General features: G+C 37.9%; 1 protein-coding gene across 1 annotated transcript in view; it reads right to left on the bottom strand.

The window, feature by feature from the left end:
- The window catches only part of NUDT3 (nudix hydrolase homolog 3), a 587520-nt gene that overhangs the window by 109519 nt on the left and 451124 nt on the right, over positions 1-26877 (bottom strand). Inside the window, exon 17 of the mRNA XM_089374741.1 lies at positions 12377-12460. Within this exon, the coding sequence (XP_089230867.1) occupies positions 12377-12460 (84 nt within the window). The remainder of the gene's footprint in view (positions 1-12376; positions 12461-26877) is intronic.

Raw genomic sequence — 26877 nt, forward strand, 5'->3', positions numbered from 1 at the left:
GATGAGCTGGGGGTTAAAGTGCTTGTTTTGCTTGCTGGCCGACCTTGACAATTTGTCAATAATATAAATAAATTCATATCTTTATTTTTACGTGTCGGAATCAGATGATATTTAAATCAATCCTACACCTCTCGGAGAGTGGAATCCAAGAAAAATATCAACTGCCATAAATAAGGTGACCCACATGGAGTTTGGCCCTAGTTTCCAATTTTAACAGATTTAGATGTCGCTAAGGAGTTCTTCTGGTTGGACTTTCCCTTATCATGTTAGTGGCAGTTCCCTGATTTCCTTCAGGTGATGTTGTTGATTTGTCATCATTATTTGGAATGTCCATCATTTGAACTGCAACTTCTAAATATGTTTTAACTTCTTTTCGTTTTTCATCCTCTTAAGTTGTGATATTAACTTGATCGACATTTATTCCTTTATCTTCAACTTGGACTGAAATGATTGGATCCTTCAATACTTCTTCTTGAAGTTGTTCTAACTTGTCATTTAGTGACTTCTTGTCACTTTTAAGTTTTAAGCTTCTTAATTTGCTTAAGTGGGGCTTGGTTATGATTCCTTAGATGTGAAAGTTCGTCATTTTCTGAATCGTCAACTTTGTCCTTAGTATCCTTCTCTTTGTTTTTGATTTGTTTTAATAAGCTTTGATTCAGAGATTTTAAATGCAAATTTTCCTCTTCCTTCTTTGACAGATTCTCGTTGAATTTCTCTTTAGAACTTTCGTTCTCTTGCTTTAATTTTTGCTTCTTAATCTTGGAGTTGTTGATCTGTTCAGGTAATTTTTTTTTTTATGGTCTCTTAGGCGCAAAATCTCCTCATTACTTTCTATTGATTTGTCATCAAACCGATCTTCGAGATCTTTATATTTCTTCTCGATGCTTCGTTCTTTTGATGAAGTATTGCGATTTCTTCCTTTAATCGTGTTATTTGCCTCTGTTCATTGTCTTGATAATCTTATGTACTAAATAATATTCCACACCTTGGACATCTTAAATTGCATTTTTTTTTAATATAAGTATATCCAATTTCGTTTAAACAAAATGGACATTTAGTCCAAAATAGTGATTGTTGTGTGGAACTCATCTTGACTTCCTTCGTCATTTTCAAATTATGCTCCATTTTTCTTGGTAATTTTTTTCGTCAAATGATACTTTGAAAAAAAAAATTGTATACCTCTTTCTTTTCCTCTCTTTTGTTTTGTTTATTGCTTCCCCCTTTCTTTTTAAATCAATATCTTTTTTTTAATATTATTGTTTTATTTTTATTTTTTTAACTATATGGCTAAAGGCTTGATGGCAAAACAGAGAAACTCCAAATTTGTAGCGAAATGCTTGACCGTGAAAACAACTATGTTGACGAAAATTTTAATGGCTCATGGCCAGGATCAGAGAACGTGGCTCTGATACCAATGTAACGAACAAAGTTCGTATACACAATAGAGTAATATTTAGAATAGTTCGAAGATGAAGACATCCATTGTAGGACAAGTAATTGTATGTTGATTATATAAAAGAATTGATGAGATGATTACAATGAGGGTGAGGGCCTGCTTATATACCTAGGCAGGTACCTCTTCACAACTGTCATGTCCTTACAGACATGACTCTTCATTACTAACTATTAGTTAATTAAACATTAATCATTATCATTGCCATTTACATTATTTGTGTTAGTTTTATATATATTTTATTCATAACACTCGAGTCGCATTTTGAGCCGCCATTCAGGACATAGGAGCAACTGCGTCGAGCAACATTCACAACAATAACAAGATCGAGCCAAATTTGATCAAAACCCCGAGCAGATCGAACTGTGGTTGAATTCACGTGTTTGATTGTCTTGTAGACGAGAAGTTTGCAAGCCTGTGTGCATTGGTTGAACACTGTGAACCTGAAATCAAACCGCATAAGCCATTATTTAGTTTCAACGCAGAGGCCAAATTATTATTTCATGTAGTGGGTCAGAAGCTATGTTGCACGAGTTTCTGGTACGTGGGTACTTCGGGTACGGGGGAACAAGTATCCGACACGGCTAGAAGCTTTGTCCAAATTTAGCGGAAATGTGAAGTTGGGAGCGAAAAAAATATGATATATTAAAATTTAATATATATTAAAAATAAAAATAAATAATCAATTAATTTTCACCCAAAACTTGCCAATCAAATTCCATCCTGCAAATTCCATCTTGGAAAGAAATATGTAAAAATTGAACTTTGAAACACTGCGAAAAAAATCAAAATATTAATCCATGATTAATTTGCCAATCAAATTCCTTCCCAACAAAGAAACATGCGGAACTCCCAAACGGGAAAAAAGGCTGTTATTACTCTATTATTATGTGATTTCATGCAATGCTATATTGTATTCAACTTCAAAATTCAAGTTTGGAAATTTATAAAATGAAACTGACTAACACACTACTTTTTCTCTTTTTGACCATCATTGTAATTCATTGAATATTATCATTAAAGCTTCAAGATAGGCTTCAAGAGAGTAGACTTATTTGCAATTGTTGCTACATCTCCACATCTCTGTCACTTTACAGAGCTCATGCAGCCCAACCCCCTGAACTAGCATGTATCACTTAGAAAATAATCAAAGGGTAATTTCCTTGCTCAAAATAAGCACCCAAAAAGTCAAAACCTGCTTAAAATAAGTACCCGAAACGTCAAAATTTGTTGCAGTGAAGCTCCCTGTTATGAATAAATATATAGGAATAATGTAAAATGAAGCTCTGATACCAAATGAAGTGAACAAAGTTCCTTCTACAAATTAATTACTCCAGAAGACTTGGAATATAAAGATATCTATGAGGATACAAATATTATATATTAAAATGTGTGATAAGAATTAATTAAAATGAGAATGAGAGGCTTGCTTATATACCAAGCAGGTGTCTCTTCATGGGGAGTCATGTCTCATTTAGACATGCCTCTTCAACCTAATTACTAATTAACTAATAATTATTTATGCTTATTATCATTTACATTATTTTACATTATTTCCTATATATTTATTCATAACATTGTCTTCCTCCTCAAAAAGCTTTGTCCTCAAAGCTTGTTAATGAAAAAGGCTTGATCTCTTTTTCAGCTTCGAATGTCTTTCTGTCTCAGAATAGTCATCTTCCTCGATACAAGATGATATGATCTTCTAAGTGATAAACAAAACTGTTGCATTGAGAAGGGATCAGACCATCCTAGATTAATCTTCTGTGGAATATTCTGATCACTGGAATTTTGTAACGACTTGTCATCATAGGACTCGATTGAGGTTACATCACTCTTCTCTAGAACATCAATTTGTTGTTTCTGTTCTGAATGGTCCCAATATGTAGCATGGTTGAGTTGTCTACTTTCATGATTCGGATGTTGATAGGGAACCTTTTTGGTTTGACTTCCCCTTATTAAGTGTGTGGAAATTTTTGATTTCCTGCTGGTACTACGGTTTTTGAGTTAGGTACATAATCTTTGTTTCGAATTTTCATCATCTGGATTGTAACATGTGAATGTGTTTTTCCTTCCATTGATTGATCCTCTTTTTGAGTTCTGCTACTGACTGGTTCAATATTAATTCCCTCATCTTCAACCTGGACTATTACCCCTAGAGAGTTCGATACTTCTTAATTAAGTTGCTCTAACTTGTTTGTTAATGACTTTTTGTCCCTTTTAAGTTTTTTAATTTGTGTTAGTAATTTTTCACTATGATCCTTAAGTTGCAAGACTTCTTCATTTCTATCAGCAGTGATTTTGTCAATTTCATTTTGCATATTTTGTAATACTTTTTTACCTTTTTGAGAAATTACTTTTGAAATATCTGATATATCTTCTAGCGTTACTGAATTTGGTTTCAGTGTAACATCTTGAAGTGTTATTTTCTTCTTCTTGTAAGAAAATGTTAGAAACTTTTTCTTTGTATTTAAGATGATAGATCCTACCGTGTCTATCCAGGGTGATCCCAAAATCATGTCACCTTGATTGTTCCATAGGGTGCGAACTGAGAATTGCGATACAAATGTATAATCTTCAATGTTTAACTGTATTTTGGCTATGTCATATTTTTTATTGCCAAAAAAGTCTAATTTTTCAGTTATATTTGACTCCGGGATCAGTAATTGGTTTGTGATTTTAGGTGTTATATAACTTGTATCTTCTGCCGGAGAAATAGAAATAATAACATCTTTTCCTGCGAGAGTTCTTTTAATGTTAAATAGTGCTTTACCATCTTTGGGTAAGGTTTCTGGGAACCTTTTGACCTTCATTTCTGTAATAGGCTCCGTTTTGCTTCTTGAATATTAAATACTTTTTAAATCACTTTCTTTTTTTTAAACAAATCTCTTTTTTCTCTATATATTTTTCAAATATTCTCCTTTTTTTTTAAATAGCCTTAACTCTATTAATTTCTTCTTAATTTTTTTTAATAAATTAAATCCATTGTATTAAAATGTGTGAATAAGAATTAATTACAATGAGAACGAGAGGCTTGCTTATATACCAAGCAGGTGTCTCTTCATGGAGAGTCATGTCTCATTTAGACATGCCTCTTCAACCTAATTACTAATTAACTAATAATTATTTATGCTTATTATCATTTACATTATTTTAAATTATTTCCTATATATTTATTCATAACACTCCCGAAGAGCTCCAAAGTACCCGTTAAATATCCCAACGATTTTGGACCGTTTCCTACTAGCTTCCAAGCTCCCAGGAGCGCAGGAGTGTGGGGTACGTGCTCTTCAATGCCTAGGAGCGGTACCGGTGTAACTATGATCGGAAGCCAAATGGGCAATTGAAATCGTGTCGTCTGATTTACCTTTGTTGAAATTTCTAAGTCCAACACGTCAGAAATTCTTCCTGCATTATCTGGTTTATTTCACCTACTTGTTTTATTTCTTAACAAGTTATTTAACCATATAAATACTGAATATAAACACAAATGCAGTCTCAACTCATCTATAGATTATCAACTGAAATAACAGACAAACACACAAGGGACACCGTTATTTTTGGACAATCATCCCCGGAAAAACCCAACTTGGGAAAACCAGTGCAACCGTTCTGAGGGTTTTATTATTAAGCAACATTCTTGAATACAACTAGGGTGCCAAACTGGGTCACCCAACAGAGATATCTATTTAACAGTGATAACTCTCTTTGGAAGCAGATATTCAGCAAGTCTGCTTCATGAAAATCCTTCCAACGCTTCTCTGAGGCTCTGCAACAACCCTCCTAGCCTCTGCATAGCTCTGGAACCCCTTGCGTCAACCCTTTGATGTTCTGCGCTGGCTCTTTGACCTTCTGCGTCACCCACACAGGCCCTGCTAGCCTCTGCGCAGTCTCTCTGGCCCTCTGCGTGGCTTTTGCTAGCTCTGCGTAGCCTCCTCAATCATTATGCTGGTCCTTCGGCACTATCTCTGCCTCTCTACTATGAACTCACTGCCCCTCGTTGCAACTCAGATCACTTGTTCAAATTTTCTCAACAAACCCCGTTGCAGAAAATCGAATTAACTGATCAATCTTGGTGGATCTCCAACTGACTCTCAAGCCTCCTCTGATACTTTTCTTGTTGACTCTTCAATGGCCAAGATTAAGTTTCTAATCAACGGCTAAGATTAGATTTGGCTTGATCCATGTCATTTAGAACTTTCTCACCCAGTTTTATATTAATACCCATTAATATTTTAATTTTCCTAAGTTTAGACTTAGGAACTCCATTAAAAATATTAATTATTTTAATATCTCTCTAACCGGGTGGAATTTCTGCAAACCATTTCTGGGTTTTGGAGATCTCATGTGCTTTAGCCTCTCCACCAATTTTCATGGCTAGAGCACATCCGATGCTACCACAAATCAACAACCTTGATGCAACAATTGGAGACCGAGCCCGTGGAACTCAAGTCGTCCACAAATTTTCACAGTGGAGTGTCGATTTGGTCATTGTGGTCGAATTTCCACCAGATCTCCACGACAATCCAAGCATCTGGAACATTACAGTGTGTAGATGCCAGCATACTCGTTCTGAGGCCATGGTGACAGCGATCAAGGATGTTTTGATCGTTGGCTGATGAAGGAGCAGTGAATTGATCCAGATTTCCATGGAGGTCATAAACAAAGCCTGCAAACTTGAAATCAGCCACAAATGTTTTTGTCTGGGACCGTTCCAGCAAGCTCGTAGCCAGAGATCGTGCAAATTGAATATCCCAGTGGTCTGTCTTCTTTGGAAGCAACGTTGAGCATGTACACATAGATTAGTGTGTGGTGCAATGAAGGAAAGTATGTAGTTCTATGGCTCGTGCAACTGAGAGATTCACGTGCATGACAACTGTAATGAATTTAATTGTTTGCTGGAGTGATGGTGAAAAGACAAAACTTGGGTCACTGTATATATTAATGGCTGTGGGCACCCTTGTGATCTAAGCATCTGAGATGCTGGCATTTGATGAAGGCAGAGTGATTTGTCTGTAGCAACATAATACCTGTAGTTGTATGGTGCAGTAATTTGTGCTCATGGTGAGCAGGGTAGGCTGCGCAAGGACAGCCTTAGTGAAGGTCATGTTTGGAGTGCATACTTGGAAGCTAATCACTACGCAGGAGCAGGAAGAGGTGTACTTCATCTATAATGAATTGGCATCCATTTTCTAGACAGTGACCCAACAGAGGTAACTGCTGCAACAAATAGTCGACAATATAAGGTCAGATTGCCTATTACTGTCTATGCTTGAGTGCGCGTCATATGGGTATTTCTTCTTTTCATTATACGCAGGGACACTACAACTATATAGTTTATCGACATACCACTAATCTGCTGCTAGAGATTGAGTAGCAAATATATCACTGCTGCTAGGATTTGTGAGAAAGTTGCTGCCAGTATATAGTATTACCGCCTGTGACTGAGAATTGAATATTTGGTTGCTGACATTGGTATCTCATTATGAATATATGCTGCAGATTGAGAGGGACTGTAGGTCAGTGTAATGTTGTTGGTGTCTAGGGCATGATGAGTTGAGTGTGAAATACAGATTCCAGAGGGTTTTGCCATTGAGTGTAATTGTTGAGTTGAATACTTGTATTTGTCAAATATCTCATGTATTATTGCTGCAGTAAAATTTTGAGTAAGTTGTTGGGTTATTGGCTCTGCATGCCTATGTAGCAGCCTTATATTGTATGGGTGAATGATTTTATGGGTATGCTATAGAAGCCCTACATTGATTGGTGCGTGGTGCAGTCATAGTATGATTGTTAGATTGATTATTGATGCCATGTCAAGTAGAGGTTGAGTATGTGGTTTTTATGCTGGTGTTTATGAGCATGTACTTGCCACCATTGGACTGAAATATGGATCAAACCTTCATAAACTCCCTTTACAAACTAGCAGCAATGATTAACAGATCCCTTTTCAAGGGGATACTTACTTTGCTACAGCAAGAGCAGCCACAGAAAGAACACCCAAAATTTATGCACTTGGGATAGATTTGAGTTTCATGGGGGTTACAACAAAAGCCCTTCTCAAGCTGGAAAAACTTGCTTCACTCCTTTCTGAGGTGCAATAGTCAGATGTTAAAAACTTAATTTGGGCTCTCAAACCAACCATGCTTGCCTTAGTACAAACAAGTATTTGGAGCACCCTTGTGTAGGAGTCCAACTCCCAGTTGCCTCTTGTCTCAATAGTATCACGATGTTGACGCACCTATACCCCCTTACAGTGATAACAATATGAGGAGAGTCTTCAGGCTGATAGTGGGGACCTTTTAGGATTTGGATAACAGTGAGGGCCCTACCTTTGGGAAGAAGCTTGAGATTCTAGAAGTCATGGCCTTGGTTAGATCTTATGACCTCATGTTTGAGCTGGAGTGTGATGACTTGACACTGTAGAAGTTCCAATTGTTGCTTTGGGGTAGCATCCGATATGCTCTAGCCACAAAAATTGGTGGAGAGACTAAGGCACATGAGATCTCCAATACCCAGAAAGGGTTTGGGCAGATTCTAAACAGTTTGGGAAATATTAAAATAATTAATATTTTTAATGGAGTTCCTAAGTTTAAACTTAGGGAAAAATAAATATTAATGTGAATTAATATAAAACTGTGTTAGAATAGTCCAAAAGTCATGGATCAAGCCAGATCTAATCTTAGCCATTGATTAGGGACTTAATCTCGGCCATTGATTTGTCAATGAGAAAAGTATAAGAGGAGGCTTGAGAGTCACTTGGAGAACACACCAAGATATCAAGATTTTGACTTTTTGGGGCTGGGTTTGCTGAGAAATTTGAGAGAGTATCTGGAGTTGCAGCTGAGGGGCAGTGAATACAGAAGCAAAGAGGCAGAGATAGTGCCGGGAGGATCAGTGCAACAGCCAGGAACAATCAAAACTGACGGGAAAGCTGACACAGAGGGCAGAAGCCGAAATTGCCGGGAACAACCGGAACTGCCGGGAACTGTCGAAACTGTTGGGCAAGCTGACGCAAAGGGCAGAAGCCGGAATTGTCGGGAACTGCCGGGAAAGCTGACACAGAGGGCAGAAGCTATAACTGTCGAGAACTGCCAGGAAAGCTGACACAGAGGGCAGAAGAGGCTGACACAGTCCCTAGAGGCTGACGCTGGGGTTTTTCGTGGGGCAGATTGGATCTGAGGAACTGCCGGAGTGTTTATCTGGGGTTTCAGCTGGAGCATCTGTCTCTGAAGGAGGGTACTACTACCGAGATTTTTCTCTGTTGGATGAGCCGGATTCGACACCCAGATTGTATTTTGAAACTGCTTAATAAATCAAACCTTCATATAGCTGCACCAGTTTTCCCGCATTGGGTTTTTTCGGGGACATTAGTCCAAAAATAACGGTGTCATTTGTGTGCTTGTTTCTGTTTCCTTCAGTTGATGATTTGTAATGTGTTGAGCATGTACTTGTGTTTATTTTCAGTATTCACATGGTAAATAACTTGTTAATTAATTAGAACAAGTAGGAAGGAATAAATCAGAAAGTACATGGAGGGTTTCTAGTTGTTAGACTTAGAAACTTTAACACCAATGCTTCTTCAGCATTAGGAAACATCATCTTGACACAGTCATGACTCATAACACACATGCAATCCACTTTGTCTTTATGTATGGGAGGTTGTGATGCCATTTGTAGGGAGTTGCAGTCTAGATTGTTGGCCATTTGTAGGAGAGAGCAATTGGTCTCACCTGTTGCTTATGACCTAGCCGAAAGGTTGGTTGAGTAAAACATTGGGCTATTCAGAAGACAATTTACTAGGGAGGAGCTGCTCAGATTTGGTGGACCATGCAGCAAGAATGAGCTGAGCCGGAAGGGTCTTTGCTTCATCTGCAAGGAACCTTGGGAACTTGACCACTCATGCTTGAGTGACACATGTGAGATGGAAGAGGTAGAGCAGGAGAAGGTTCCTTCTGACTTTCAGGATGAGGATTCTTCTTTGGGTGAGTCCATGGGTTCATATGAGGATGCCTTTGAGGAGCATGAACAATCATGTGGAGTAGTTGAGAACATGCTAGATATATATTCCAGTGTGTATGGTAAGCAACCAATGGACCCTATGGGAGACATTCAGGGTGATGAGTCATCAGTGACGACTCAACATGAGTAGCATATGGTGGAGCATGAGTTAGTTGAAGAGGATGATATGCATAGTATGCATGATGAGCCTTTTGTGGAGAACCAGTTGGTGGCATGTTGAGCCCATGATGGAGGAGGATGTGAAACCATCCTTCGGACTAGCCATTAATGAGAAGAAGAAAAATGTACAAACAACTAGTAGGGTGGCAGTATTTGCAGGCACTTGTCGTCTGGAGGTGCTAGAGCCTGACAGGATAGATTTGCAGGAGGTTGGTAGACTGGAGGAGCATGGAGTTTCCAATCGTATGAGGGAGGAACATTTTGAGATAGTGGTGCATCCATCTTTGGGCCAACCCACTAATGAGGTGCAAGTAGATGCACAGGCAGCTGACAAAGCTATAGTACTTTCAGGGAGCAACCCTCTCTAGGAGTACATAGACAGGGCTTGCAGCACAACTTGCCCATTATAAGGAGAGGAGAAAAATTTCTTGTATAGATCTTGTTGATGGACCGGACAGAGCAGCATGAGTTGAGAATGGACCAACAACAGTGTAATAGAGCTGTTCCATACATAAGTGTCCATGCATTCGATTCTTTCCATGGGATAGATTAGCAGGAGATCATGAGTTGGTATCCCATTGATGGGGCGTCATTTTTAGTCAGGATCATAGCACTATAGGAGCCCTTAGATGTGAGGGATGCTACATGCTCCAATTGGCAACGAGATGTAGGCTGGCCACTCATCAACATTTCAGCACAACATAAGCATAGTGGGATTGACCTTGGTCTATGCCAAGGGCTAGATTGGAGAGAGGTGATGAGTTGGTATTCTATTGGTGGAGCAACATTTATGGCCAGAGACAGAGTAGAGATAGAGCCATGGGGTATGGGTGATGGCAATTGGTCATGGTGGCTTTAGGATCTAGGTGGATGCATGGATGACAGATTGAGTCAGCGACTTGTTTGAGATCCAGGTATTGAGGGATCCGTTCATGTCTGGTTAGCGTGGAGACATGGCATGGCATAGTGGTTCATATGGGATCCTGGTATCAGTTTGTAGATGCCTCTGTAGTGGACAGATATGGCTTGCTCGAGGGCAAGCAATCTTGGGACGGGAGAATTTGTCATATCCCCATTTATATTTTTCTCTATAGTACGACCAGGATGGATTTCTAGGGCACGGGATGGCTAGGTCATGGGAGTAGGTTTATGCCATTAAGGGTCTTAGAGGAGTTTTGAGAAGTTTCTATGGGATCTGATGGCATTCCCTTGGCATATTCCATCATCCGCACAACTTGCCTTTCATTCTATTGCATTTCGACAACTTTTGAGAAACATGGTTATTATTGGGCCTAACTTAATTAATTATGCTTAAGGTGGCATTCCGGGAGGAGTACTTGACGAAACACCTTAGTGCAATAGCTCATTGGAACCAGAACAAGAAGATCTATATGATGGGATGGTTAGAAGTGATTTTTCACTGGCTTGAGGAGGCATGGTGGCCAATTTACCATTTTCCCACATTAAAAAGATATTTTAATTGAACTAAAAAGGGGGCAATGTGCTCAATGATTAAAATAATAATAAAATAGGAGCTTTTAGAGGGGTCCATCAAATCTATAAAAAGAGGAGGCCATTAGAGGACATCTTGGATTTGATCTTTCTTCTTGTATGAGAGGTTTGAGAACCTAGTTCTCTACTTTATTTGTAGCCCCAACACAAAAACCCTCGAGTGATTCAATGAGATTGGACGAGTACCCATCTTCGCTTGCTGAATTCATTCAAAATTCACAGGAGAGCTTAGCAGTGGCGGTTCAGTTTAGTTTTGGTGGAGAGCCAGTGTAGCACTATGGCAGATCTTTTGATGGCCATCATTGCAACTATCATCTACAGAGGGTTTATATGTAAATTTCTCAGTAAATAAATAAAGCTGCATTACTCTCATTTCTTGTGTCTTTGCAATTGTCACATTTCTAGGTTTCTCTACAAATCTTATTTGTTGTGCTTTTGATTTCACTGGAAAATTTGTGTATGTAATTTTTGTAAGCAATATTTGGCGAAAATTTGCATTTGGGATATTACACCATCACCCTTTTTTCTCTTTCACAAAATCTAAAAAAATATCCAAAAATATGTTTCATTAAATCTACCATTGACATCACCTTGTGCCTATTTGACTAATCCTTAGTGATCCTAGTAGGGAACCCCCCCTAAGTCAGAGGGGAACCAACCCAAAGCAAGTGGACAAGCTGTTGAGGTGACAATGGGTGACCATCATGAAAGTTCCTGTCATATTATGCATTGTGGACTACGGATTTTATCTCACATGTACAATTTGGGCAATAACATGTCTTTTATCATCACTTTTAAATCAATCTTATCTTATAATTTTATATTGTGTCTTATGACAGCTACTTTTTCATTCTTCGTACTCTTCTCAATGGATACAACAGTTAATGAAGCATTTGGTCCATTATAACTATTAACTTACTAAGCCACTCTCTCAAAGTACACTAACTCCAAACATAATCTTTATTCAAGAACATAATCTAAACCCATTGTAGTGGTCTAACTACCTACCATTAACATTAGTAGAAGTGCTCACATAAAGGCCACATAACACTATCGCTAGTAATAATATGAATGATGATCAAAGAATGCAAATATTCAAATGCTAATATTATGTGTTGGATCCTGTTGTTTGCTTCTCAGACATACTACATCCTCTTCAAAGTTAATTCTGTCTTTTCCAGCTATTGAAACATAACTATGAAAAATCAAATCACAAACGGAGAAGTAAACCTGATCAACAAGATGCTGAAGAGCCCACAATCCCACAATATCAGCTTTTGCTTCTTCTAATGCTGAATGAAGTTCTTGAAGCTCCTGCATTTTTGGTACACAGACAGAATTATAAGTACAATCCACAAAATTTAACATCGTAAAATACTTGCCAATAATTCCAATTTTGTTCAGTATAGCGTCTAAATTTCAAAGCGAAGACAATTCACTTCATATCCACCAGGTTTTGAACTGTGAAAACAGAACGAATGTTTAGCATGGTGGAGGAGATTTACAGCACTGTTCTCATTTGTCAGAGGTAATCTGAAATGAATAGCTTGAAGGAAATTCTTTGTTAAGGGTATTATTTCTGTATTTCTCACCCTAAAAATCTTTGCCTCAATTTTTTCAACTGTTTCATGCCAATTGGAAGGCTCCTTGCTGAAAGCAGCACTTTCTTCAATCAATCATAATTGCAGCAGCCATAGCTGGATTCATGGTCATATTAAAGAAAAGCATGTGAACTTGCAATTATAAAAATATGTGAAATGGTAACTCTAAATATGAAGAATATGGGTATATTTTTAGGTTTTATTTGTTTTATTCTTTTAATATTTTTTAATTAACGCTTTGTCAATTTTTTTTTTTAAATTCATTACATTTTTAAAAATTATGTTAAATCTTTTGTTTTGATCAATATATCTATATATCTATATCTATCTATCCATATATATATATATATTATTTTTTTTGGTTTGGAAAATACATTTTTTAGTTGTTTAAAGTTTTAAACTTTAATTTGTTTTAAAAGAATATAATTTTTTTTTTTTTTAATTAAAAAAATTTGTATTAGGCCATTTTTTTAAAGGGCATTTACATAATTTTGAGTACAAATTAATGATGATTTTATAAACCATAGTTAAAAAATATTGCAATTTTAGTGCCACATTGAAAATAGATCAAATTTTCTTAGGCTAAGATCTCAAAAGATATATTTTTAGTCTTTAAAAAAAATTGCTCCTGGTAGAATTACTCTTTGATTTAAATGTTGATTTTTAAGGTTTTTTTAGTCATGATATTTGGTTTATAATGTCATGGATGAAAAACATTGAAATTTTAAGGTTTTTTGTACTCGTGATATTTGGTTTTGATTCCATGGTTGAAAATGTAAAAAATTTAAAGCTTTTTGGAGTCGTGCTATTTGATCTTTAACGCTATAATATCATTTTTTTATTTAATTAAAATTTTAAGAAATTTTAGAATAACATTTTTTCATGCCATAATTTGCCGAAAGAATTTAACAAGAAATTCATAAGGCTTGTGGACAATATAACTACAAAATACAACTACTTTGTTTATTTAATATTGAGAAGGAAACTACATCAAATTTATTAGGAAACTTGACAAATAGATAAACAAAAATAAATCAGTCTTCTTTAGAATCCTTTTCAGGCTAGGCTCCCTTATCAGCGAGTATGTTGCTTCAACCTTCAAAATCTCACCTCTCCTCCTTAAGCACCATTGAAGTGTGAAATTTCTAGGATTGCAATTACTGGATATTATTCTCCTAACTTGTGTAGTTTATTTGTCTTTTGTAAATTAATCTTATGACAAATAGCGAATAATTCACAATTGCAATCTTCACAATTAAAATACACTTCGGAAGATAAAATAAGGAACTGAGAAAATAATGCATACACACACAAAATTATGACACCGTTATTTTTGTTGAATTTGTTACTATGGTCGGTCTTCATTATGTACTTTTGGTCACTTGATGTATTATATTTGACATTATAAAGCATATTTATAAATGCTTGAGTCATAGAAAAATTTATTTTGAGTCAAAGTCCCATTGTGACTATTAAATGATGTAAATTCAAATTTTTTGGCTCAAAAAGTTACAAGTCGGCTTCCCTGGCCAAGAGACACGTCCATTCACCCTAGATAGACTACCATATAAAGGGGGCTCCTCATTTGGAAAGTAAGCAAAGGACAAAGAAGAAGGTTGAATTTTCTCTCTCCTATCTCTCTCTAGAAACTCACACGAGTGAAGGAATCTCTTTCTCTGCGATTCACAGTTTTTGGGGCAACTATTGCAGGGAGGCAAAAATTTCTGGGCTACTCGGGCAACTACTACAAGGCCGCAATTTTGCGTAATTGGCCATTTCAGGAGGGCTGAAATTCTGGAAGTGCAGGATCAGTTTGGGTTACTTGAAATGGAGGAGAATACCAGGTTTGATCATATTGTGAAAATTCCAAAACCAAAAATCCTACTGTAGCAACTGATAACATTTCTTCTATTTGTTAAATTAATTAAACAAACTATTTGCAGTTTCCTACGGAAAATATTGAAATATATATGTTGCAGCCTTCACAAAACAAATACTACGAAAAATAAATGCTGCAAAATTAGAGAAATTCTAGCACACACATAAAAATATTGACACAATTATTTTTGGACAATTGTCCTCGGAAAAACCAAACTTGGGAAAACTGGTGCAGCAAATGAGGGTTTCTTTATTAATTTTTCCACAAAAATTCAAGTACAAGAATTCGGACACCAGAACAGAGGAAAAAATACTAAGAGAAATTTAGTGACAAATTTCCCACTCTCCACAACGATTCCCTGACCTCGAGATGAACCCTCTGTCCATACGTTGGGTTTCTGCATCACCCTCTACGCAGTAACTGCACAGAGCTCTAGTGGACTGCACCACTCCTCCTCCTGTCTCTTCTGGAACTCGATCTGCACTTCCCGGATCACTGCTGATACCTTCTCTCTCTCCCCTGCAACTCACCCTTTGGCTCTATCTCCTCTGCTGAACTTCAACCACTGAGAAAATCGATCTGCCTGGGAAACTAAGTAGTTGCTGCCTGCTGGTGTGTGTTCTCCAAGCCCCATCGAGTTTCTTCTTATAATCTCTCGTTGACACATCAACGACCAACATTAAAAAATAATAGATGGCTAAGATTAACTAGAACTCGATCCATGTCTTCTTCTAGAAGATTCTCACCATGACTTAATTAATACCCTTTAATTAATCATATTTCCTAAGTGTAGGGTTAGGAAACATTAGAAAAATGATTAATTATTTTAATTTAGTCGTCTATAGGTTGAATTTTAAGAAACGATTTATGGGTTTTGGAGATCTCATGTATTCTAGCCTTTCCACAAAATTTTAAGGCTAGAACACATCCAATGCTACAAAATCTAACACTCCCTCTTAGCGAGAAATGTGTCTAGCGCTGGCAGTTGCAACCCACTGAAGCAACACCCTGTCTCTGCACCACCTACTGTCACGTTGTTGATGCTGGCTGCTCTACCCATCAACTATTGCGCAACTTTGATATGCACTATATCTGTGCTGTTGCTGACCCTGCTGTACTCTTGCCAACTATTTCATCTGCACTGCAACTGCCTCTCATCTGTTGTTGCTGCAACTGAGAATCCATTTGTTTTTGCTACTGAAACGGATTCTCCAACATAACCATCTGTTCCCTAAACTGGATGAACTTAGCTCTCCCTAGAGCTTTCGTGAGTATGTCTGCTACCTGATCTCCTATGGGAACATACTGCAGCTGGACTGCCCTACACTAAACGCAGTCTCTGATGAAATGGCATCTGATATCAATGTGCTTTGACCTATCATGAAATACTGGATTTTTAGAGAGTTTTATGCAACTCTAATTATCATAATAAACACTGGTCACTCCTGTCTTCTTCCTGAACAAACTCACCAGCTGTTTCCTAAGCCATATAGCTTCACACATAGCTGTGTTGACTGCCATATATTCAGCTTCTGCTGAGCTCAGTGCTACTGACTTCTGCTTCTTGCTGCACCAAGAGACCATCTCTGATCCAGCATTGAAGCAGTACCTAGAGGTACTTTAACTGTCCAGTGAACTACCTGCCCAATCTGCATATGTGAATCTGCGTAATCTAACATCATCTCCTCGAGTGTATTTCAACCCAAATCTGCTTGTTCCACGCACATATCTAAGAATGTGTCTAGCTGCTACCCAATGTACCCTTTTCAGTTCTACCATGAACTGACTAAGGGTATTGACAACGAAACAAATGTCTAGCCTAGTGTTAACCAGATACATGAGCGACCCAATGAGTTGTCTGTACAAGGTGGGGTCGACTTCCTTGTCCCCTGATGCATCTATCTTCTTCCAATTGGTGATCATGGGCATCGTCATGGGTTGACAATCCTACATTTTGAACCTCTTCAGAATATCTGTAGCATATCTCCCTTGCCCAAGGAAGATCTCCCCATTCTTCTGCCATACTTCCAATCCTAGAAAATAGTGCATCAACCCCATATCCTTCATGTCGAATTCTGCTTCAAGGTTCCTTTTGCAGTCCTTTATGAGCCTTGATGATCTTGTCAGAAACAAGTCATCTACATACAAAACTAGAATGAGAGGCTCATTCTCCACCATCAAATAGTAGAGATTGGGATCTGCATCACTCTTGATGAATCTCAACTGCTGCAAGTAACTATCAATCTAGCCATACCACGCCCTGAGTGCCTATTTGAGCCCATATAGGGCTTTCTTCAACCTGCATACATGAGTGTGCTTCTCATGAGTTTCAAAGCCTTCAGGCTGCTCTATATACACCTCTTCTTCTATCACCCCTTTCAAGAATATTGTCTTGACGTCTATCTGGTGAATATCCCATCCTAACTGCGTTGCTAGGGATATAAGTTTATAACAGATCTGATAGAGGTATATTTGGCAACTGGGGCAAAGGTCTCCTCATAGTCTATCCCTTCCTTCTATGCATAACTTTTTGCCACGAATCTGGCCTTGTACTTCTCTACATTGCCATCTGCAACATACTTGATCTTGTAGATCCATCTGGAACCTACAACTGATTTGCCTTCTGGTCTAGGCACTGCCTCCCAAACACCATTTGTCATGATAGAACTGTATTCTTCTACCATGGCATCCACCCACACCTGATATTGTGTGGCTTCCTGAAAGCTAGAGGGTTCTATACCCTGAGCCACCAAAGCTTGATATCTGTCAGGGTGCCTGCACTGTCTCTTGTCTGTCCTAGGTGTTGATTTTGGGTAGCATCGGATGTGCTCTAGCCATGAAATTTGGTGGAGAGGCTAAGGCACATGAAATCTCCAAGACCCAGAAATCGTTTGGAGAAATTCCACCCGGATGAATAGATATTAAAATAGTTAATATTTTTAATGAGTTCCTAAGTCTAAACTTAGGAAAATTAAAATATTAAAGTGTATTAATATAATATGGGTGAGAAAGTTGTAAGAGACGAGGATCAAGCTAGTTCTAATCTTAGCCGTTGATTAGGGACTTCATTTCGGTCATTGATTCATCAACAAGAAAAGTATAAGAGGAGGCTTGAGGGTCAGTTGGAGATACACCGAGAGAGATCAAGAATTCGATTTTCTGGGGTGAGGTTTGCTAAGGAAATCGAGTGAGTGATCAGTTGCAGCGAGGGGCAGTTCAATATGGGATCTCGATCCAAGGCTGAAGAATGCATATCAGAGAGGCAACAAAGTTCCAAATGTTGGAAACACTGGGGGGTGAATCAATATTCCTTAGCAATTAGCAATTTTTAAATCTTTCAGAGCATTAGTTAATCTTCAATTATTATTAATGTTTATGCAGTAAAAACAGTAAACAATAGAACACATTAGGCACAAGAATTTTAGGTGGAAAACCCCCTCCAAGTTAAAAACCACTGAACGCTTTTCTAATAAATTTTTTAATCTCTAGCCCCAACTAAAATGAAAGTTACAACTTCCTAGAATTCTAGAAAAGCATTCTTCTCTAGCTCCCACTGGAAGGATGCCCCAACGCCCTAGTTTTATTAGCAGTGAGCTGAATGGATGCCCCAACACCCAAGTGAGCCACAACTCACCCTAGCTCCACCCTACCACCCTAAAGTATTTACTGGTCCCAACCTGAGGGTGACTTCATTCACCAGCCTAACACCACCCTACCACCCTATAGAGAAAAAATATAATAAAAGTGTGGACTCCCATACCAGGGACAATGATCCATGTTACAATGATATATTTTTAATGAATTTTCTTTGACTAACCGAGACACTAGGACCTATACCCTTGTCCCAACAAACTAAGAACCCTTGTCTCAACTTCAAACCAAAGCCCCTTTCCCAAAATAAATTTGCCTTCTTCAACTCTAGGCAATGACACTTGTTACTAATGATGTAACTTGTTGTAGTGAATGATGAAGGAACTTTCCACTATTGCCTGAGATGCTCTGCCTGCCTTGCCCTTGGAGATAAGCAATCTTGCTGCACAAAACAATGATATAGACTGCTGCTTAATGCTTGGAGGACCTTTATTGACTGCTATCAAACCTCAACAACTTGTGAATGTATCCTTTGCATAAGTCAACTTAGATCACTGTGAGCTGTAATAGCTCTTCACTTCTTTGCTGCATAAACTTGAATTCTGGGTTACACAACTGATATTATAGGAAGCATTGAGAAACCGAGCCTTTTAGAAGCCTCAAAGGGATTTTGTGCTATGATGATAGGTTCGATGTTCATGTAGATCTTGTTGCCACTGTTCTGAATATTTGCACCTGCAATGGAAGAAATACCCAAGCGAATCCCAACTTCCAAAACAAAAAAAAATGACCCTGAACTGTATGCAAATTGGCCTACGACATATTTCTTAAGCAAATCTTGTGAAACGAAAGCAAGAGATTATAAGCGACAAGCCCTCCAAAGTTTAGACAATCAAATCGAAATTCCGAACTTGAGAACTAAGTCTACTTGTACCTATAGTTATGCCAAATAAAAATCAATGAGAATTATAAATAGACTGACATGTGGATGCATTTTCACGTAATCTCCTCTATCCGCAGCAATAAACTCAAGATAATTTCACAATAAAAGAAGAATTATACCAATCAAAACATACCTTGACTTCTACTACAAGTCTAAACTAAAAGAAAATGTACATAGGCTCAAAACTTCCATAGATCCGAGCACTAGAGAGGTGGTTCTGAAATTTTCGTTCCCTTTGCAAAGTCCTAAAAGATGTACAGGATAAAAATTAGATGAACAGCCCTGTTAATTCATTTCTTCTTGAAAGCCCTGAACCCGCTCTATCTTATCAGGTAATAGTCAATGAATGCCGAAGCTCTGTGGCAGATTTTCAAGCCTAAAATTACAGGTCTGAATCCTAAGAATACTCCTGTAACTTTGCTCCAATTATCTGCAATTGATTAACCTCAAAAATGTCCTAAATATGCCAACGAAAGTCCAGAAAAGAGCCCTGATACTTTGCTTCCCTTGAAACAAGATGCCTGTACCAAAACAATAACTGATACCAGTCCTAATCCTTCTGTGATTTCTGCATTAGATGCTCAGAGGTGACTGAAAATTACAGCGTTCAACTCACAAGGTTATTCCTTGAAAGTACATGTCTTTAGAGATGGGGAAGGGCTCTATATTTATAGATATAAGAGGGGTTCATAAGGTGAACGTTGGAGAGAAACTATGGGCTCCATAATTATTGGATAGGGCTTCGTTTTAATTTTCTATTTCCTTTTTTTTTAATAAAAGTAATTTAATTTAATAGTTTTTGATAAATTGTTTGTTTAAGCTCTAAGGAATTTGTACACTAACTGTTTTTGGTGTGGTTGTAAGTGACACGAGTGTATTAAGTCAATGATTGGTTCATTGCCTTTGGATTTTCAATATATTCAACTTATATGAGGTGAGATTATGGTGAGAATCCCTGTCATATATTGACAATCATTGGGGAATAAGGTGATGTCTCAACCCTTGGGGTTTTAGCCCACTAATGGGGGTTTCCGACTTCAAATGCAAATAACTCTCAAACCGTGAAGAACTGGGAGGCGTACCATATATCAACGGAAACATCTCAACAAGTAGAAACCATTGAGAATCCTTGATGCAAAATAATATGAGTTGTCAAGTCAAAATGCCCATGCAAGATCAGCGTAGCCCTTGGTGCTACTTGGGTTGACATCAATGACAACTACTGATCAACAGTGTCCCCCTTTGGCATTGATGGAAACACAAGTACTCCCCCTGCGATCATGACACCTCTTCCTACTGCCTTCTCTCCCCCTTTGTCATCAATGGCAAAGGGTAACTCCCCTTGACAAACAACCATCCTGCAGACCTGTACACACCTCCACTCCCCCTTTCTACTTGAGTAGATAAGAGAAAGAGTCTAATGAGAACTTGGGAGAATCCCAAGCTTTTGGCGAAGATACTCAAATGCTTCACGAGGTAATGGTTTAGTAAAGATGTCAGCAATTTGTTCCTTTGTGCCAACATATTCAAGCTTGATATTCTTTTCGGCGACCTGCTCTCTAACGAAATGATATTTAATCAGAATGTGCTTCGTTTTGGAATGCATCACAGGATTCTTGGAGATACTGATGGCGCTGGTGTTATCACAAAAGATGGGAATAGGCTCATCAAACTTGACTTGAAGATCTTGCAAAGTTTGCTTCATCTAGAGAACTTGAGTACAACAAGTTGCTGTCGCGACATATTCTGCGTCTGCTGTGGACAACGAGATTGAAGACTATTTTTTACTTAACCATGAAACAAGACCACCTAGATAGAACGCTGCTCCACTGGTACTCTTACAATCATTAACACTTCCTGCCTAATTTGCATCTATATAAGCTTGGATAACCAAATCATTTCCTTTGGGATAACATAGACCATATTCCATTGTGCCCTTAAGATACTGAAGAATTCTTTTGATGACAATAATATGAGATTCTTTTAGTGCTGCTTGGAATCTTTCTACTTGTCCAACTGCCTGCATCACATCAGGCCGGGAGGTTGTCACATATAGGAGACTACCAATCATGGATGTATACAACCTTTGGTCCACATCCCTTGAGGATTCTTCTAAAGCTTAACTTGCAACCTATTATCATGGGGGTAAGGACTGGCTTGCAATCTTCCATCTGGAATTTTTTTAGCATTTCCTTGATGTACTTGGTTTGATATATGAATATTCCTTTATCCTGCTAAGAAATCTGAAGCCCCAAAAAGTATGCCAGCACGCCAAGCATAGACATTTCAAACTCACTTTGCATTTTTGTGGCAAAGTCTTTACTTAATCTGTCATCATTGCTTCTAAAGATTATATCATCCACATATACCTCGATAATCGTTAGGTTATCTTGATCCACTTTCACATAGAGATTGTTGTTAGCGCTTACTTTCTTGAATGCTTGTTGATGTAGATACCTATTAAGACGAGCATACCAAGCCCTAGGAGCTTGCTTGAGACCATATAGTGCCTTCTTTAATCTGCAAACATAGTTTTCTTTGTCAGTGAGCAGAAAACCTTCAGGTTGTTCAATATAAACTCCTTCCAATTCACCATTTAGAAAGGCTGACTTAACATCCATTTGGTAGACCTTGTTTTTTTTCAAGCATGCATAAGCGAGAAACATCCTGATAGCTTCCATTTTGGCAACGGGAGCAAATGTTTCTTCAAAATCGATTCCTTCAACTTGTGCAGTTCCTTTGCAAACTAATGTTGCTTTATTCCTGGTAACCCGTCCGTTCTCATTCAATTTGTTTCTGAAGACCCATTTAGTTCCAATAACATATTTATCCTTTGGTTGTGGAACAAATTCCCAAGTGTCGTTCTTCTCAATTTGATCCAGTTCTTCATTCATAGCTGCTACCCAGTGTTCATTTTGACTAGCTTCCTCAAAATTGCTAGGCTCAAAAGTCGCTAAAAGGGCAAGATGGGCTTGCTGTGATGAACGAAGCTGTTGACTTCTTCTGGTTCCAATTCCTTCATTTATGTTGCCGATGATTTGATTTGACGGATTATTCTTTTGATACCATTCTTTTGAACCTTTTGGAGAAACTTCTTGTACATCCCGCTGATCATTTCTTATTTCTTCTTGGTTGACTGGTGTTTCCTTATTTGATTGGTCTTGTTGTGGAACTTCTTCTTCATCCTTCATAGATTCTACCTCAAGCCCCTCAGATTTGCTTGAAGAGACAATCTCATTGTTATCCTTTAGAACACAATCTTTGTTAAAAGCAACATTTATACTTTGAACTATTTGTTTTTGCCTCAGATTGTAGCATCTATAAGCCTTTCTTTTGCGCGAATAACCAACAAAAATACCTTCATCAACACGGGAATCGAACTTGCCCAATTTTTGGTCTTGTCTTTTGATGTAGCATTTACTTCCAACTATTTCGAAGTATTTAACCTTAGCTGGTCTTCCTTTCCATAGTTCGTATAGAGTCATGTTACAATTGTTCCTGAGTAGACCTCTGTTTATAATGAATATGGCAGTATCAATTGCTTGAACCCAGAATTTATCGTCTAAGTTTGAGTCTTTTAACATGATTCTAGCCATTTCCTGTACAATTTTGTTTTTTCTTCCAGCTACTACATTCTACTGTGGTGTTCTAGCTGTTGAGAATTACCTTTTTATTCCATGTTCATCACAGTGTTGCTGAAAAGCTTTGGACGTGAATTCTCCGCCATTATCTGATCTTAGACATCTGATCTTCAAATTAGTTTCAATTTCGACCAATTCCTTGTAGATTTTGAAACATTCGAATACCTCAGAGTTTTTCTTCAGGAAACTGACGACTGTCATTCTAATGTAATCATCTATCATTAACATAAAGTATAATTCAATGTCTAAACCTTTTGTTCTCATAGGACCACATAGATCAATATGTATTAATTCCAATGAACGTGACGCAAAGTGTTCCTTTGTCTTGAACTCGACTTTTGTGTGTTTGTCGTGCCGACAAGATTCACATATCGTATCGGTAGGTTTTGAGATTTTCGACATTTCTCTAACTACTTCCTTTTTGCTGATCTTGACCAAATTGTCGAAATTTATATGTCCCATTTGTTTGTGCCATAACCAGATCTCATCTTCTTTTGCCAAGAAACACCCTTTAGGTGTCTCCAAAATATATATGTTGTTTGCAGCTCTGCTTGCTGTAGCCACAATTTTGACAAACTCGCCTTTCCTGATTTCACATTTCTAGTTGAATAACATCGTGTGTCCTTGATCACACATATGTCCAACATTGAGCAGATTGTGATTCATATTTCCAAGAGTGACCGTACCTGCTCCTATGATGTTTGAAGACCCGTCATTTCCAAAAGACATTGTTCCATCCTTCTTTTCTTTCAAGGATATGAACTTATTTCTATCTCCAGTCATATGCGTTGAGAAACCACTGTCAACATACCATACGTTTATGTTGCTTTGAGCCTTGAGAGCGAGAGCACACCTTTCAGTCTTCCTTTTCCATACTTGTTCATTTTGATTTTGCGAGAATTCCTTTGAAGAACTTCCAAGTCTGCAATCTTTGGCCAAGTGTCCAAAATTGTTACATTTGTAACATTCGACATCATCTCTCAAATGATCAAATCTGTTGATATTCTGCTGAGTTCTGGAATATCCATTTCTGAGAGATCTCCTGGAATTATATTCATTCCAAACATACATGCGACATTCTGTAGCTCTATGTCCAAACCTTCCACATGAATAACAATGACCATAAAAGATAGGTTGATACCTGGGAGGAAATCTTCTTCGAGGAATTGTCTTCCAAGGTTCTTCCTGCGAGTCTTGATCTCTTGATCTAGCTAGGAGATCTACTTGCTTGGTAGATTTTGCATATCCATCTTCTTTAGTTGTCATAGAAGGACTCGACTCCTTTTCGATTTTTTCTTTGCAACCAAGACTAGTCTTGTCACTGCATGATTGCTGGTCGCTGATGAGTTTGTCCAAAGTCTTTAAGCTATTGGCATAGTTTTGAAGAGTTTTTCCATTTTTTACTTCCTTTCGTAAAGAAACGATTTCAGCTTCCAATGCTTCTCTTTCCTTGTTGCTTTCCTTTAATTCTTTCCTGAGCAATTCTTCAATTCGTTTGTATTCTTCAACCTTGATTTTAAGATTTAGGACCTGTTCCCTTTCCGTCTTTAATTCGTCTTCAAGAGTGTTGATGTGCTTCTTCTTGGCCTTGAGCTCTTTGATAACCCTGATCACTTCATTTTGAAATTCAACCTCAGTCATTTCTTCTTCTTCGTCAGGTTCCTCTTGCTTATTGTGCTTGGCCATAAACAATACTCTTTCATTGAATTCTTCTTCGTTATCACTGTCTTCTTCGGATGAGGATCTATCTTCTTTGGAGAAGAAACTTTTCTTAAATCATTTCTTCTTGCCTTGCTTGTTGAACTTCCTAGGAATTTTCTTTCCTTTCGTAACGACATCATTTTTGTGAGGACATTTGGCTGCAAAATGCCCAACCTCACCACAATCAAAACATATTAATGGAAGTTTACCTTTGAATTTTCCAGTACCTGTTCTCATTTTCCGCGTGAAGTAGGCAAACTCTTAATCTAAGAATTATTCTTCAACTTCTTCCGTTTCCTCATCCTTACAATTGCAAGTTTTTTCTTTCAGAGTGTGCTTGTCCTTACTATTTGTCTTGGATGCGGAAAATGTTGTTTCTAAGTGAGATGTGTCGTCCTCTTCTTCAATCCTCATTTCATATGCCGTAAGAATTCCATGCAATTCAACTATGTTGAGATTGGTCAGATTCGATATATCTTCCAAGGCAGATACCATAGGGTTAAATCTTGCTGGCAAGCTTCTGAGGATCTTTTAGACAATAATTTTTGTTTCAAGAGGTTCGCCCAAACCTTCCAATGTATTTGTTGTTTCATCAACACGCTGAAAATATGCAGCAATATTTTCATCTTCCTTCATTTTGAGTTGCTCAAATTTTGCCCTAAAAATTTGAAGCTTTGCTTCTTTCACCTTTAAGTCACCTGCATATATATTTTCAAGCTTGCCCCATACCTCTTTAGCAGTTTTGTAACTCAATACCTTAAGATAAATAGATTTGATAAGCCCACTGATAATAAGATCTTTAGCCTTTGCATCATATACCATATTTTTCTTACCTTGTTCATCCTGGGTCAGTGTGAAGCGTTTGTCAACGATTTCCCATACTTCATATCCTTGCTTCAACAAATGAACCTGCATTCTTCCACTCCAAAGTGCATAGTTATTTCCATTGAACAAAGGAAATTTATTCTTAGTATACTCCATGATCTCCTTCCAGTTGTTAGACTGCTATTGAAGGAACCAAGCTCTGAAACCAATTGTTGGAAATACTGAGAGGAGTTGGGGGGGTGGGGGTTGGGGTGAGGGGGGGGGGGGGGGTGTATTCCTTAGCAATTAGCACTTTTTAAATCTTTCAGAGCATTAGTTAATCTTCAATTATTATTAATGTTTATGCAGTAAAAACAGTAAACAATAGAACACAGTAGGCACAAGAATTTTAGGTGGAAAACCCCCTTCGAGTCAAAAACCACCGAATGCTTTTCTAATAAATTCTTTAATCTCCAGAGTCCAACCCCAACTGAAATGAAAGTTACAACTTGTTGGAAATATTGAGAGGGGGGAGGGGGTGAATCAATATTCCTTAGCAATTAACACTTTTTAAATCTTTTAGAGCATTAGTTAATATTCAATTATTATTAATGTTTATGCAGTAAAAACAGTAAACAATAGAACACCGTAGGCACAAGAATTTTAGGTGGAAAACCCCCTCCGAGTCAAAAACCACTGAACGTTTTTCTAATAAATTCTTTAATCTCCAACCCCAACTAAAATGAAAGTTACTACTTCCTAGAATTCTAGAAAAGCATTCTTCTCCAACTCCCACTGGAAGGACACCCCAATGCCCTGGTTTTATCAGCAGCCAACTAAATGGATGCCCCAACACCCAAGTGAGCCACGCCTCACCCTAGCTCTACCTACCACTCTAAAGTATTTACAAGCCCCAACTTGAGGGTGACTTCATTCACCAGCCTAACACCACCCTACCACCCTATAAAGACAAAATAGAATAAAAGTGTGGACTCCCGTACTAAGGACAATGATCCACATTACAATGATATATTTTTAATGAATTTTCTTTCACTCACTGAGACACTAGGACCTACAACCTTGTCTCGACAAACTAAGAACCCTTGTCTCAACTTCAAACCAAAGCCCCTTTCCCAAAATAAATTTGCCTTCTTCAACTCTAGGCAATGACACAGACTCTTTACAATTTTTGCAAAACTTGATAATTGCTGTACAAACTGGCACTTGATGCTAATGATGTAACTTGCTGTAGTGAATGATGAAGGAACTTTCTGCTAATGCCTATTGAGATGCTCTGCCTGCCTTGCCCTTGTAGATAAGCAATCTTGTTGCACGAAACAATGAGATACACTACTGCTTAATGCTTGGAGGACCTTTATTGATTGCTATCAAACCTCAACAACTTATGACTGTATCCTTTGCATAAGTCAACTTAGATCATTGTGAGCTGTAATAGCTCTTCACTTCTTTGCTGCATAAACTTCAATTCTGAGTTACACCACTGATATTATAGGAAGCATTGAGAAACCAAGCCTTTTAGAAGCCTCAAAGGGATTTTGTGCTATGATGTC

Source organism: Pinus tabuliformis, chromosome 8 (assembly GCF_031772625.1).
Source record: "Pinus tabuliformis cultivar Carrire ecotype Pingquan chromosome 8, CPIR1, whole genome shotgun sequence".
NCBI classification, from domain to species: domain Eukaryota; kingdom Viridiplantae; phylum Streptophyta; class Pinopsida; order Pinales; family Pinaceae; genus Pinus; species Pinus tabuliformis.